Below are 15,724 nucleotides of genomic sequence, written 5' to 3' on the forward strand. Positions count from 1 at the left end.
ACATAATCTATGCCAGTCTGTATATCCCTTGCCAGTGTCTATACCTCAACTGTGCCAGTCTGTGTCTCCCATACCAGTGTCTATACATCATCTGTGCCTGTCTGTCTCCCATACCAGTGTCTATACATCATCTGTGCCTGTCTGTGTCCCCCATACCAGTGTCTATACATCATCTGTGCCTGTCTGTATCACCCATGCCAGTGTCTATACAGCATCTGTGCCTGTCTGTGTCTCCCATTCCAGTGTCTATACATCATCTGTGCCTGTCTGTGTCTCCCATGCCAGTGTCTATACATCATCTGTGCCTGTCTGTGTCTCCCATACCAGTGTCTATACATCATCTGTGCCTGTCTGTGTCCCCCATACCAGTGTCTATACATCATCTGTGCCTGTCTGTATCACCCATGCCAGTGTCTATACAGCATCTGTGCCTGTCTGTGTCTCCCATACCAGTGTCTATACATCATCTGTGCCTGTCTGTGTCTCCCATGCCAGTGTCTATACATAATCTGTGCCTGTCTGTGTCTCCCATACCCGTGTCTATACATCATCTGTGCCTGTCTGTGTCTCCCATGCCAGTGTCTATACATCATCTGTGCCTGTCTGGGTCTCCCATACCAGTGTCTATACATCATCTGTGCCTGTCTGTGTGTTTTCTTGGGGTTAGTCAGGCCGTATACCTATTTTACCCCTCCATTTCTACTGTGGCCTCCCTTCCCTCTAATCCCGTGCAGCCTAATGACCCCTGATTAGGAGTTTTTTTCGCTACTAGCGTAACCACCCCCGGGTTACAGCTCCTTTTTGCCCTGTAACTAATTTTGTTAACAGGGAACAAAGGAATGCAGGTATGGCAGGGCGTTAGTGTACCCTGACCACCCATTTCCTTTCTGGTCCTGAAGAAAAACCGGCATTTTCCATTCGGTTTGAAACATGTAGACCTTGCACTTATATTGCAGATACACTTGGTCATAATCAAACCTTTATTGTATCTACACACACTTTTTTAATATTGTCCAGTAGTCTTAAGAATAAATTTTTCACATATAAGCCATACCAGGGCAATTTTTAACATACCTACTTTTTTTCTTGCATTCATCACTCAAATACCCGCTCCACTGTATTCCAGGTGTCGCAGCACACTTTGATGGCACTCGGCTGTCAAGGTGGCCCCGATGATGAAGCATGTCACCGACCAGGTCGGTGAGTGAGGGGTTTATTAAAATGAAAGAAGGACTTTCTTCTTTTTCCTCATTAGAAAATCATCCCACCAAAAATCGCCCTCTGAGCCTTTTTTAGGGTGGTACTCCTTCTTTTTTGTTATATAGATACCTAGCCTAGGGGATCAGGAGTACTCTTCCGTCCACTTTGGTGGATAATATCCCTTTACTCTCTTTTTGTTTATTGTATACATCATCTGTGCCTGTCTGTGTCTCCCATACCAGTGCCTATACATTATCTGTGCCTGTCTGTATCACCCATGCCAGTGACTATACAGCATCTGTGCCAGTCGTGTCACTTATGTCAGTGTCTATACCTCAACTGTGCCAGTCTGTGTCACCCATGCCAGTGTCTATACATCATCTGCGTCAGTCTGTGTCACCCATGCCATTGTCTATACTTCATCTGTGCCAGTCTGTGTCACCCATGACAGTGTCTATACATCATCTGCGTCAGTCTGTGTCACCCATGCCATTGTCTATACTTCATCTGTGCCAGTCTGTGTCACCCATGCCACCTTCTGAGCACCACCAATGCAACAAGGGTGAAGGTTCTTGCTTGTGAATGAAACAGAGTTGTGGCTGAAGCTGTGCTAACTTATGGATTTCAGAACCTAGTGAACCACTGACATTGGTCTTAAATTAGTGCATTTAACGACAAATGTATATTCATTTGTGAGCTCAGTTTTGAAGGGTCTGTGATAAACACCTGTAATAAGAAAGGTAAATTGATCACTGGCCGGGAAATGATCACCACACTGGAAGTCTATTGGACAAAACTGTACCAAATGTGATTGGGTGTCAGAGCCACCACATGCATTTTCTTCTTGCTTTATCAGAATTGTGTCAGGCAGCAGTGTTCTAGTTTCATATCACCCACCTGAGATCTATGGTTGTTCTGTCTAAAACCTGGATGGTGTACTTTCCGGGGGTGGTGTACATCTTTTCAAAGTCCAGCTGCCTCTTCACAAGTGCCTCGTATTGGTCCTGGTGCTCTGAGACCTGTCAGACATTGGAACAAAACATAGTCACGAGTCAAACAGTGCTTAATCCTGGACACCAGTAGACACACTCAATGGAATCACTCCACAGACAGGGGCAGGGTGCAGACATCAGTATAAGTGAGTATAAGATTCTGCTGATGATGATTAGGCCTGAGCAAAACTTTAATTATGCCATAGTAATTTCAGTAATTTCATATTGCTCTCAAAATGAGAGCAATGACGTGATTAGGCCAGCTTGAGTGATAAAGAGTGATTTGCGGCAAACATCCTACCTCAGGAGCACAGGAACAACAAACGAAGAGAGCGTGAGGGGCAGCAGCTTCTGCTGTCCATCCCAGGAGTGCAGGAACATAAAGTAAGCGAAAGCAAGTGTCTGTGGTTTCTGCTATCCGTCTCAGGAGTGCAGGAACATAAAGTAAGCGAAAGCAAGTGTCTGTGGTTTCTGCTGTTCGTCTCAGGAGCGCAGGAACATAAAGTAAGCGAAAGCAAGTGTCTGTGGTTTCTGCTGTCCATCTCAGGAGCGCAGGAACATAAAGTAAGCGAAAGCAAGTGTCTTTGGTTTCTGCTGTCCGTCTCAGGAGCGCAGGAACATAAAGTAAGTGAAAGCAAGTGGCTGTGGTTTCTGCTGTCCGTCTCAGGAGCGCAGGAACATAAAGTAAGCGAAAGCAAGTGTCTGTGGTTTCTGCTTTCCGTATCAGGAGCGCAGGAACATAAAGTATGCAAAAGCAAGTGTCTGTTGTTTCTGCTGTCCATCTCAGGAGCGCAGGAACATAAAGTAAGCGAAAGCAAGTGTCTGTGGTTTCTGCTGTCCATCTCAGGAGCGCAGGAACATAAAGTAAGCGAAAGCAAGTGTCTGTGGTGTCTGCTGTCCGTCTCAGGAGCGCAGGAACATAAAGTAAGCAAAAGCAAGTGTCTGTGGTTTCTGCTGTCCGTCTCAGGAGCGCAGGAACATAAAGTAAGCGAAAGCAAGTGTCTGTGGTTTCTGCTGTCCGTCTCAGGAGCGCAGGAACATAAAGTAAGCGAAAGCAAGTGTCTGTGGTTTCTGCTGTCCGTCTCAGGAGCGCAGGAACATAAAGTAAGAAAAAGCAAGTGTCTGTGGTTTCTGCTGTCCGTTTCAGGAGCGCAGGAACATAAAGTAAGCGAAAGCAAGTGTCTGTGGTTTCTGCTGTCCGTCTCAGGAGCGCAGGAACAGAAAGTAAGCAAAAGCAAGTGTATGTGGTTTCTGCTGTCCGACTCAGGAGCGCAGGAACATAAAGTAAGTGAAAGCAAGTGTCTGTGGTTTCTGCTGTCCGTCTCAGGAACGCAGGAACATAAAGTAAGCGAAAGCAAGTGTCTGTGGTTTCTGCTGTCCGTCTCAGGAGCGCAGGAACATAAAGTAAGCAAAAGCAAGTGTCTGTGGTTTCTGCTGTCCGTTTCAGGAGCGCAGGAACATAAAGTAAGCGAAAGCAAGTGTCTGTGGTTTCTGCTGTCCGTCTCAGGAGCGCAGGAACATAAAGTAAGCAAAAGCAAGTGTCTGTGGTTTCTGCTGTCCATCTCAGGAGCGCAGGAACATAAAGTAAGCAAAAGCAAGTGTCTGTGGTTTCTGCTGTCCGTTTCAGGAGCGCAGGAACATAAAGTAAGCGAAAGCAAGTGTCTGTGGTTTCTGCTGTCCGTCTCAGGAGCGCAGGAACATAAAGTAAGCGAAAGCAAGTGTCTGTGGTTTCTGCTGTCCGTCTCAGGAGCGCAGGAACATAAAGTAAGCAAAAGCAAGTGTCTGTGGTTTCTGCTGTCCGTCTCAGGAGCGCAGGAACATAAACTAAGCAAAAGCAAGTGTCTGTGGTTTCTGCTGTCCGTTTCAGGAGCGCAGGAATATAAAGTAAACGAAAGCAAGTGTCTGTGGTTTCTGCTGTACATCTCAGGAGCACCGGAACATAAAGTGACCGAAAGCAAGTGTCTGTGGTTTCTGCTGTCCGTCTCAGGAGCGCAGGAACATAACGTAAGCGAAAGCAAGTGTCTGTGGTTTCTGCTGTCCATCCCTGGAGCGCTGGAACATAAAGTAAGTGAAAGCAAGTGTCTGTGGTTTCTGCTGTCCGTCTCAGGAGCGCAGGAACATAAAGTAAGCGAAAGCAAGTGTCTGTGGTTTCTGCTGTCCGTCTCAGGAGCACCGGAACAGCAGACTAAGGGAGAGAACGATTGGCAGAGGCTTCTGCTGTCTGTCTCAGGAGCACCGGAACATAAAGTAAGCAAAAGCAAGTGTCTGTGGTTTCTGCTGTCCGTTTCAGGAGCGCAGGAACATAAAGTAAGCGAAAGCAAGTGTCTGTGGTTTCTGCTGTCCGTCTCAGGAGCGCAGGAACATAAAGTAAGCAAAAGCAAGTGTCTGTGGTTTCTGCTGTCCATCTCAGGAGCGCAGGAACATAAAGTAAGCAAAAGCAAGTGTCTGTGGTTTCTGCTGTCCGTTTCAGGAGCGCAGGAACATAAAGTAAGCGAAAGCAAGTGTCTGTGGATTCTGCTGTCCGTCTCAGGAGCGCAGGAACATAAAGTAAGCAAAAGCAAGTGTCTGTGGTTTCTGCTGTCCATCTCAGGAGCGCAGGAACATAAAGTAAGCGAAAGCAAGTGTCTGTGGTTTCTGCTGTCCGTCTCAGGAGCGCATGAACATAAAGTAAGCAAAAGCAAGTGTCTGTGGTTTCTGCTGTCCGTCTCAGGAGCGCAGGAACATAAACTAAGCAAAAGCAAGTGTCTGTGGTTTCTGCTGTCCGTTTCAGGAGCGCAGGAATATAAAGTAAACGAAAGCAAGTGTCTGTGGTTTCTGCTGTACATCTCAGGAGCACCGGAACATAAAGTGACCGAAAGCAAGTGTCTGTGGTTTCTGCTGTCCGTCTCAGGAGCGCAGGAACATAAAGTAAGCGAAAGCAAGTGTCTGTGGTTTCTGCTGTCCATCCATGGAGCGCTGGAACATAAAGTAAGTGAAAGCAAGTGTCTGTGGTTTCTGCTGTCCGTCTCAGGAGCGCAGGAACATAAAGTAAGCGAAAGCAAGTGTCTGTGGTTTCTGCTGTCCGTCTCAGGAGCGCAGGAACATAAAGTAAGCGAAAGCAAGTGTCTGTGGATTCTGCTGTCCATCCCAGGAGCGCAGGAACATAAACTAAGCGAAAGCAAGTGTCTGTGGTTTCTGCTGTCCGTCTCAGGAGCGCAGGAACATAAAGTAAGTGAAAGCAAGTGTCTGTGGTTTCTGCTGTCCATCTCAGGAGCGCAGGAACATAAAGTAAGCGAAAGCAAGTGTCTGTGGTTCCTGCTGTCCGTCTCAGGAGCGCAGGAACATAAAGTAAGCAAAAGCAAGTGTCTGTGGTTTCTGCTGTCCGTCTCAGGAGCGCAGGAACATAAAGTAAGCGAAAGCAAGTGTCTGTGGTTTCTGCTGTCCGTCTCAGGAGCGCAGGAACATAAAGTAAGCGAAAGCAAGTGTCTGTGGTTTCTGCTGTCCGTCTCAGGAGCGCAGGAACATAAAGTAAGCGAAAGCAAGTGTCTGTGGTTTCTGCTGTCCATCTCAGGAGCGCAGGAACATAAAGTAAGCGAAAGCAAGTGTCTGTGGTTTCTGCTGTCCGTCTCAGGAGCGCAGGAACATAAAGTAAGCGAAAGCAAGTGTCTGTGGTTTCTGCTGTACATCTCAGGAGTACAGGAACATAAAGTAAGCGAAAGCAAGTGTCTGTGGTTTCTGCTGTCCGTCTCAGGAGCGCAGGAACATAAAGTAAGCGAAAGCAAGTGTCTGTGGTTTCTGCTGTCCGTCTCAGGAGCGCAGGAACATAAAGTAAGCGAAAGCAAGTGTCTGTGGTTTCTGCTGTCCGTCTCAGGAGCGCAGGAACATAAAGTAAGCAAAAGCAAGTGTCTGTGGTTTCTGCTGTCCATCTCAGGAGCGCAGGAACATAAAGTAAGCGAAAGCAAGTGTCTGTGGTTTCTGCTGTCCGTCTCAGGAGCGCAGGAACATAAACTAAGCGAAAGCAAGTGTCTGTGGTTTCTGCTGTCCATCTCAGGAGCGCAGGAACATAAAGTAAGCGAAAGCAAGTGTCTGTGGTTTCTGCTGTCCGTCTCAGGAGCGCAGGAACATAAAGTAAGCGAAAGCAAGTGTCTGTGGTTTCTGCTGTCCGTCTCAGGAGCGCAGGAACATAAAGTAAGCGAAAGCAAGTGTCTGTGGTTTCTGCTGTCCGTTTCAGGAGCGCAGGAACATAAAGTAAGCGAAAGCAAGTGTCTGTGGTTTCTGCTGTCCGTCTCAGGAGCGCAGGAACATAAAGTAAGCAAAAGCAAGTGTCTGTGGTTTCTGCTGTCCATCTCAGGAGCGCAGGAACATAAAGTAAGCAAAAGCAAGTGTCTGTGGTTTCTGCTGTCCGTTTCAGGAGCGCAGGAACATAAAGTAAGCGAAAGCAAGTGTCTGTGGTTTCTGCTGTCCGTCTCAGGAGCGCAGGAACATAAAGTAAGCAAAAGCAAGTGTCTGTGGTTTCTGCTGTCCGTCTCAGGAGCGCAGGAACATAAAGTAAGCAAAAGCAAGTGTCTGTGGTTTCTGCTGTCCGTCTCAGGAGCGCAGGAACATAAACTAAGCAAAAGCAAGTGTCTGTGGTTTCTGCTGTCCGTTTCAGGAGCGCAGGAATATAAAGTAAACGAAAGCAAGTGTCTGTGGTTTCTGCTGTACATCTCAGGAGCACCGGAACATAAAGTGACCGAAAGCAAGTGTCTGTGGTTTCTGCTGTCCGTCTCAGGAGCGCAGGAACATAACGTAAGCGAAAGCAAGTGTCTGTGGTTTCTGCTGTCCATCCCTGGAGCGCTGGAACATAAAGTAAGTGAAAGCAAGTGTCTGTGGTTTCTGCTGTCCGTCTCAGGAGCGCAGGAACATAAAGTAAGCGAAAGCAAGTGTCTGTGGTTTCTGCTGTCCGTCTCAGGAGCACCGGAACAGCAGACTAAGGGAGAGAACGATTGGCAGAGGCTTCTGCTGTCTGTCTCAGGAGCACCGGAACATAAAGTAAGCAAAAGCAAGTGTCTGTGGTTTCTGCTGTCCGTTTCAGGAGCGCAGGAACATAAAGTAAGCGAAAGCAAGTGTCTGTGGTTTCTGCTGTCCGTCTCAGGAGCGCAGGAACATAAAGTAAGCAAAAGCAAGTGTCTGTGGTTTCTGCTGTCCATCTCAGGAGCGCAGGAACATAAAGTAAGCAAAAGCAAGTGTCTGTGGTTTCTGCTGTCCGTTTCAGGAGCGCAGGAACATAAAGTAAGCGAAAGCAAGTGTCTGTGGATTCTGCTGTCCGTCTCAGGAGCGCAGGAACATAAAGTAAGCAAAAGCAAGTGTCTGTGGTTTCTGCTGTCCATCTCAGGAGCGCAGGAACATAAAGTAAGCGAAAGCAAGTGTCTGTGGTTTCTGCTGTCCGTCTCAGGAGCGCATGAACATAAAGTAAGCAAAAGCAAGTGTCTGTGGTTTCTGCTGTCCGTCTCAGGAGCGCAGGAACATAAACTAAGCAAAAGCAAGTGTCTGTGGTTTCTGCTGTCCGTTTCAGGAGCGCAGGAATATAAAGTAAACGAAAGCAAGTGTCTGTGGTTTCTGCTGTACATCTCAGGAGCACCGGAACATAAAGTGACCGAAAGCAAGTGTCTGTGGTTTCTGCTGTCCGTCTCAGGAGCGCAGGAACATAAAGTAAGCGAAAGCAAGTGTCTGTGGTTTCTGCTGTCCATCCATGGAGCGCTGGAACATAAAGTAAGTGAAAGCAAGTGTCTGTGGTTTCTGCTGTCCGTCTCAGGAGCGCAGGAACATAAAGTAAGCGAAAGCAAGTGTCTGTGGTTTCTGCTGTCCGTCTCAGGAGCGCAGGAACATAAAGTAAGCGAAAGCAAGTGTCTGTGGATTCTGCTGTCCATCCCAGGAGCGCAGGAACATAAACTAAGCGAAAGCAAGTGTCTGTGGTTTCTGCTGTCCGTCTCAGGAGCGCAGGAACATAAAGTAAGTGAAAGCAAGTGTCTGTGGTTTCTGCTGTCCATCTCAGGAGCGCAGGAACATAAAGTAAGCGAAAGCAAGTGTCTGTGGTTCCTGCTGTCCGTCTCAGGAGCGCAGGAACATAAAGTAAGCAAAAGCAAGTGTCTGTGGTTTCTGCTGTCTGTCTCAGGAGCGCAGGAACATAAAGTAAGCGAAAGCAAGTGTCTGTGGTTTCTGCTGTCCGTCTCAGGAGCGCAGGAACATAAAGTAAGCGAAAGCAAGTGTCTGTGGTTTCTGCTGTCCGTCTCAGGAGCGCAGGAACATAAAGTAAGCGAAAGCAAGTGTCTGTGGTTTCTGCTGTCCATCTCAGGAGCGCAGGAACATAAAGTAAGCGAAAGCAAGTGTCTGTGGTTTCTGCTGTCCGTCTCAGGAGCGCAGGAACATAAAGTAAGCGAAAGCAAGTGTCTGTGGTTTCTGCTGTACATCTCAGGAGTACAGGAACATAAAGTAAGCGAAAGCAAGTGTCTGTGGTTTCTGCTGTCCGTCTCAGGAGCGCAGGAACATAAAGTAAGCGAAAGCAAGTGTCTGTGGTTTCTGCTGTCCGTCTCAGGAGCGCAGGAACATAAAGTAAGCGAAAGCAAGTGTCTGTGGTTTCTGCTGTCCGTCTCAGGAGCGCAGGAACATAAAGTAAGCAAAAGCAAGTGTCTGTGGTTTCTGCTGTCCATCTCAGGAGCGCAGGAACATAAAGTAAGCGAAAGCAAGTGTCTGTGGTTTCTGCTGTCCGTCTCAGGAGCGCAGGAACATAAACTAAGCGAAAGCAAGTGTCTGTGGTTTCTGCTGTCCATCTCAGGAGCGCAGGAACATAAAGTAAGCGAAAGCAAGTGTCTGTGGTTTCTGCTGTCCGTCTCAGGAGCGCAGGAACATAAAGTAAGCGAAAGCAAGTGTCTGTGGTTTCTGCTGTCCATCTCAGGAGCGCAGGAACATAAAGTAAGCGAAAGCAAGTGTCTGTGGTTTCTGCTGTCCGTCTCAGGAGCGCAGGAACATAAACTAAGCGAAAGCAAGTGTCTGTGGTTTCTGCTGTCCATCTCAGGAGCGCAGGAACATAAAGTAAGCGAAAGCAAGTGTCTGTGGTTTCTGCTGTCCGTCTCAGGAGCGCAGGAACATAAAGTAAGCGAAAGCAAGTGTCTGTGGTTTCTGCTGTACATCTCAGGAGCGCAGGAACATAAAGTAAGCGAAAGCAAGTGTCTGTGGTTTCTGCTGTCCATCTCAGGAGCGCAGGAACATAAAGTAAGCGAAAGCAAGTGTCTGTGGTTTCTGCTGTCCATCCCAGGAGCGCAGGACATAAACTAAGCGAAAGCAAGTGTCTGTGGTTTCTGCTGTCCGTCTCAGGAGCGCAGGAACATAAAGTAAGCGAAAGCAAGTGTCTGTGGTTTCTGCTGTCCGTCTCAGGAGCGCAGGAACATAAACTAAGCGAAAGCAAGTGTCTGTGGTTTCTGCTGTCCATCTCAGGAGCGCAGGAACATAAAGTAAGCGAAAGCAAGTGTCTGTGGTTTCTGCTGTCCGTCTCAGGAGCGCAGGAACATAAAGTAAGCGAAAGCAAGTGTCTGTGGTTTCTGCTGTCCATCTCAGGAGCGCAGGAACATAAAGTAAGCGAAAGCAAGTGTCTGTGGTTTCTGCTGTCCATCTCAGGAGCGCAGGAACATAAAGTAAGCGAAAGCAAGTGTCTGTGGTTTCTGCTGTCCATCTCAGGAGCGCAGGAACATAAAGTAAGCGAAAGCAAGTGTCTGTGGTTTCTGCTGTCCGTCTCAGGAGTGCAGGAACATAAAGTAAGCGAAAGCAAGTGTCTGTGGTTTCTGCTGTCCGTCTCAGGAGCGCAGGAACATAAAGTAAGCGAAAGCAAGTGTCTGTGGTTTCTGCTGTCCATCTCAGGAGCGCAGGAACATAAAGTAAGCAAAAGCAAGTGTCTGTGGTTTCTGCTGTCCATCTCAGGAGCGCAGGAACATAAAGTAAGCGAAAGCAAGTGTCTGTGGTTTCTGCTGTCCGTCTCAGGAGCGCATGAACATAAAGTAAGCAAAAGCAAGTGTCTGTGGTTTCTGCTGTCCGTCTCAGGAGCGCAGGAACATAAAGTAAGCGAAAGCAAGTGTCTGTGGTTTCTGCTGTCCATCTCAGGAGCGCAGGAACATAAACTAAGCAAAAGCAAGTGTCTGTGGTTTCTGCTGTCCGTCTCAGGAGCGCAGGAACATAAAGTAAGCGAAAGCAAGTGTCTGTGGTTTCTGCTGTCCGTCTCAGGAGCGCAGGAACATAAAGTAAGCGAAAGCAAGTGTCTGTGGTTTCTGCTGTCCGTCTCAGGAGCACAGGAACATAAAGTAAGCGAAAGCAAGTGTCTGTGGTTTCTGCTGTCCGTCTCAGGAGCGCAGGAACATAAAGTAAGCGAAAGCAAGTATCTGTGGTTTCTGCTGTCCATCCCAGGAGCGCAGGACATAAACTAAGCGAAAGCAAGTATCTGTGGTTTCTGCTGTCCATCCCAGGAGCGCAGGACATAAACTAAGCGAAAGCAAGTGTCTGTGGTTTCTGCTGTCCATCACAGGAGCGCAGGAACATAAAGTAAGCGAAAGCAAGTGTCTGTGGTTTCTGCTGTCCGTCTCAGGAGCGCAGGAACATAAAGTAAGCGAAAGCAAGTGTCTGTGGTTTCTGCTGTCCGTCTCAGGAGCACAGGAACATAAAGTAAGCGAAAGCAAGTGTCTGTGGTTTCTGCTGTCCGTCTCAGGAGCGCAGGAACATAAAGTAAGCGAAAGCAAGTATCTGTGGTTTCTGCTGTCCATCCCAGGAGCGCAGGACATAAACTAAGCGAAAGCAAGTATCTGTGGTTTCTGCTGTCCATCCCAGGAGCGCAGGACATAAACTAAGCGAAAGCAAGTGTCTGTGGTTTCTGCTGTCCGTCTCAGGAGCGCAGGAACATAAAGTAAGCGAAAGCAAGTGTCTGTGGTTTCTGCTGTCCATCACAGGAGCGCAGGAACATAAAGTAAGCGAAAGCAAGTGTCTGTGGTTTCTGCTGTCCGTCTCAGGAGCGCAGGAACAGAAAGTAAGCGAAAGCAAGTGTCTGTGGTTTCTGCTGTCCATCCCAGGAGCAACGGAACATAAAGTAAGCGAAAGCAAGTGTCTGTGGTTTCTGCTGTCCATCACAGGAGCGCAGGAACATAAAGTAAGCGAAAGCAAGTGTCTGTGGTTTCTGCTGTCCGTCTCAGGAGCGCAGGAACATAAAGTAAGCAAAAGCAAGTGTCTGTGGTTTCTGCTGTCCGTCTCAGGAGCACAGGAACATAAAGTAAGCGAAAGCAAGTGTCTGTGGTTTCTGCTGTCCGTCTCAGGAGCGCAGGAACATAAAGTAAGCGAAAGCAAGTATCTGTGGTTTCTGCTGTCCATCCCAGGAGCGCAGGACATAAACTAAGCGAAAGCAAGTATCTGTGGTTTCTGCTGTCCATCCCAGGAGCGCAGGACATAAACTAAGCGAAAGCAAGTGTCTGTGGTTTCTGCTGTCCGTCTCAGGAGCGCAGGAACATAAAGTAAGCGAAAGCAAGTGTCTGTGGTTTCTGCTGTCCATCACAGGAGCGCAGGAACATAAAGTAAGCGAAAGCAAGTGTCTGTGGTTTCTGCTGTCCGTCTCAGGAGCGCAGGAACAGAAAGTAAGCGAAAGCAAGTGTCTGTGGTTTCTGCTGTCCGTCTCAGGAGCACAGGAACATAAAGTAAGCGAAAGCAAGTGTCTGTGGTTTCTGCTGTCCGTCTCAGGAGCGCAGGAACATAAAGTAAGCGAAAGCAAGTGTCTGTGGTTTCTGCTGTCCGTCTCAGGAGCGCAGGAACATAAAGTAAGCGAAAGCAAGTGTCTGTGGTTTCTGCTGTCCGTCTCAGGAGCGCAGGAACAGAAAGTAAGCGAAAGCAAGTGTCTGTGGTTTCTGCTGTCCATCTCAGGAGCGCAGGAACATAAAGTAAGCGAAAGCAAGTGTCTGTGGTTTCTGCTGTCCGTCTCAGGAGCGCAGGAACATAAAGTAAGCGAAAGCAAGTGTCTGTGGTTTCTGCTGTCCGTCTCAGGAGCACAGGAACATAAAGTAAGCGAAAGCAAGTGTCTGTGGTTTCTGCTGTCTGTCTCAGGAGCGCAGGAACATAAAGTAAGCAAAAGCAAGTGTCTGTGGTTTCTGCTGTCCGTCTCAGGAGCGCAGGAACAGAAAGTAAGCAAAAGCAAGTGTATGTGGTTTCTGCTGTCCGACTCAGGAGCGCAGGAACATAAAGTAAGTGAAAGCAAGTGTCTGTGGTTTCTGCTGTCCATCTCAGGAGCGCAGGAACATAAAGTAAGCAAAAGCAAGTGTCTGTGGTTTCTGCTGTCCGTCTCAGGAACGCAGGAACATAAAGTAAGCGAAAGCAAGTGTCTGTGGTTTCTGCTGTCCATCACAGGAGCGCAGGAACATAAAGTAAGCGAAAGCAAGTGTCTGTGGTTTCTGCTGTCCATCTCACGCGTGCAGGAACATAAAGTAAGCGAAAGCAAGTGTCTGTGGTTTCTGCTGTCCGTCTCAGGAGTGCAGGAACATAAACTAAGCGAAAGCAAGTGTCTGTGGTTTCTGCTGTCCGTCTCAGGAGCGCAGGAACATAAAGTAAGCGAAAGCAAGTGTCTGTGGTTTCTGCTGTCCGTCTCAGGAGCGCAGGAACATAAAGTAAGCGAAAGCAAGTGTCTGTGGTTTCTGGTGTCCGTCTCAGGAGCGCAGGAACATAAAGTAAGCGAAAGCAAGTGTCTGTGGTTTCTGCTGTCCGTCTCAGGAGTGCAGGAACATAAACTAAGCGAAAGCAAGTGTCTGTGGTTTCTGCTGTCCGTCTCAGGAGCGCAGGAACATAAAGTAAGCGAAAGCAAGTGTCTGTGGTTTCTGCTGTCCATCTCAGGAGCGCAGGAACAGCAGACTCAGGGAGAGAACGATTGGCAGAGGCTTCTGCTGTCTGTCTCAGGAGCACATGGACAAACTAAGAGAGAGTGAGTGGCTGCTTTTTTTTGTCCATTGCACGAGCACAGGAACAACAAACTTCTGCAACACATTTGTGACACTACTGGCAATTATCAGCAGATCTGCAGGAACTGTATGGCACTACTGCACTTCTCAGCACTCCTGCTAGACCTTTGCTGCAGTACTGGCACTTAGGATATCTTCAAGATCTTTGCGGCAGTACTGGCACTGGGGGGGATCCTCAAGATCTTTGCAGAAACACTGACATTAGCAGATGTCCAAGACCTTTGCCGCAGTACGGGCACTTGGCATATCTTCGCGTTCTTTGCAGCAGTACTGGCACCTGGCATATCTTAAAGACCTTTGCAGCAGTACTGGCACTTGGCCGATCTTAAAGACCTTTGCAGCAGTACTGGCACTTGGCAGATCTTAAAGACCTTTGCAGCAGTACTGGCACTTGGCAGATCTTAAAGACCTTTGCAGCAGTACTGGCACTTGGCAGATCTTAAAGACCTTTGCAGCAGTACTGGCACTTGGCAGATCTTAAAGACCTTTGCAGCAGTACTGGCACTTGGCCGATCTTAAAGACCTTTGCAGCAGTACTGGCACTTGGCAGATCTTAAAGACCTTTGCAGCAGTACTGGCACTTGGCAGATCTTAAAGACCTTTGCAGCAGTACTGGCACTTGGCAGATCTTAAAGACCTTTGCAGCAGTACTGGCACTTAGCAGATGTCCAAGACCTTTGCAGCAGTACTGGCACTTAGCAGATGTCCAAGACCTTTGCAGCAGTACTGGCACTTGGCAGATCTTAAAGACCTTTGCGGCAGTACTGGCACTTGGCAGATCTTAAAGACCTTTGGGGCAGTACTGGCACTTGGCAGATCTTAAAGACCTTTGCAGCAGTACTGGCACTTGGCAGATCTTAAAGACCTTTGCGGCAGTACTGGCACTTGGCAGATCTTAAAGACCTTTGCAGCAGTACTGGCACTTGGCAGATCTTAAAGACCTTTGCGGCAGTACTGGCACTTGGCCGATCTTAAAGACCTTTGCAGCAGTACTGGCACTTGGCAGATCTTAAAGACCTTTGCAGCAGTACTGGCACTTGGCAGATCTTAAAGACCTTTGCAGCAGTACTGGCACTTGTCCGATCTTAAAGACCTTTGCAGCAGTACTGGCACTTGGCCGATCTTAAAGACCTTTGCAGCAGTACTGGCACTTGGCAGATATTAAAGACCTTTGCAGCAGTACTGGCACTTGGCAGATCTTAAAGACCTCTGCAGCAGTACTGGCACTTGGCAGATCTTAAAGACCTTTGCAGCAGTACTGGCACTTGTCCGATCTTAAAGACCTTTGCAGCAGTACTGGCACTTGTCCGATCTTAAAGACCTTTGCAGCAGTACTGGCACTTGGCAGATCTTAAAGACCTTTGCAGCAGTACTGGCACTTGTCCGATCTTAAAGACCTTTGCAGCAGTACTGGCACTTGGCAGATCTTAAAGACCTTTGCAGCAGTACTGGCACTTGGCAGATCTTAAAGACCTTTGCAGCAGAACTTCATCAGTAGTAGCCTCCCTGTCAGCTGCTAGACACTTCCCTTACTTGGGGTTTAAATTGTATTTTGTCGCTCTTTGGAAGTAATTTGATGCTGGAACTGCTCGGCCACATCTACGTGGGCTTCTACATGCTCACTTGCTACCTCTTCTTCCCCTAGCACTAGCACCCACATTTATTTTTATGCTTCATGTTCTTCTCATGGCGCTTTGTTGTATTGTACTTATATTGTTTCTTCACTTCAACCTCGGTTTTCTTTTTATTCAGCGCTCTGAAAACCATCTGGATCTTGTTTGCACTTTATAAAGCTTTTCAACTAAATAAATAAACTCTGTAGCTAGGATGCAACTGTTGTTTGAGGCTTTGCCGCTGTTTGTTTTTTGCCTTACCTATTGTTACTGCTTCCTCTGATCTTCTCTTTCTGTTTCCTATTGTCTGAAACTCTGTGGCAGTTTCCCCATGCATTCATCCCTTGTCTTGCTTGTTTCACTTGAATGAAAACATGTGGCACATTTTGAACCCTGTAAGACTGGTAAAGGCACAAGAGGTGTGAGTGAAATTAGGAGGCAAAGTGCTAATGTTTGGATCACCTATCAGCAACCGTCTTTCTTTATTCTGCGTTCCTCATTTCTCACTTTGGCATTAGTAATGCAGTGTATCACTATTGCACCCTTCACAACATCTTTTATTTCAGTCTTGATATGTTAAAGGATGTTGGGCTTCCTCCTTTCTATTTTATTAAGGCTCCTACCCTTCACAAACAACCTGTAGGTTGAGAAAGGGATAACAAAAGCTTTCGGGTGGGCTATGAAGTGCTGAAGTAATGAACATGACTACTCTACTGCCAAGTACCACACATTAGGTGTTAGACTAATGCACTTTAGTGTGGTTATCCACATCACAGCACTCAAATGCACTAGTTAAGCATTTTAAATACTTTACGCGACTGCCCTACTGTGAGGGAGGCATCTATCTTGAATTGGCCCCTTCTGTCGGAGTGGGGCACTGGAGCCTCTCAGGTTAGTGCACATGGACAGATCTGTGGCTGCCCGCCGC

The 15,724-nt window shown here is 47.7% G+C and overlaps 1 protein-coding gene across 1 annotated transcript in view; it reads right to left on the reverse strand.

The window, feature by feature from the left end:
• The window catches only part of LOC147725831 (uncharacterized), a 166,909-nt gene that overhangs the window by 10,303 nt on the left and 140,882 nt on the right, over window positions 1–15,724 (reverse strand). Inside the window, exon 7 of the mRNA XM_086960005.1 lies at window positions 2,098–2,219. Coding sequence (XP_086816131.1) covers window positions 2,098–2,219 — 122 coding nt within the window. The remainder of the gene's footprint in view (window positions 1–2,097; window positions 2,220–15,724) is intronic.

Source organism: Lissotriton vulgaris, chromosome 3_1 (genome assembly GCF_964263255.1).
Source record: "Lissotriton vulgaris chromosome 3_1, aLisVul1.2, whole genome shotgun sequence".
NCBI lineage: Eukaryota > Metazoa > Chordata > Amphibia > Caudata > Salamandridae > Lissotriton > Lissotriton vulgaris.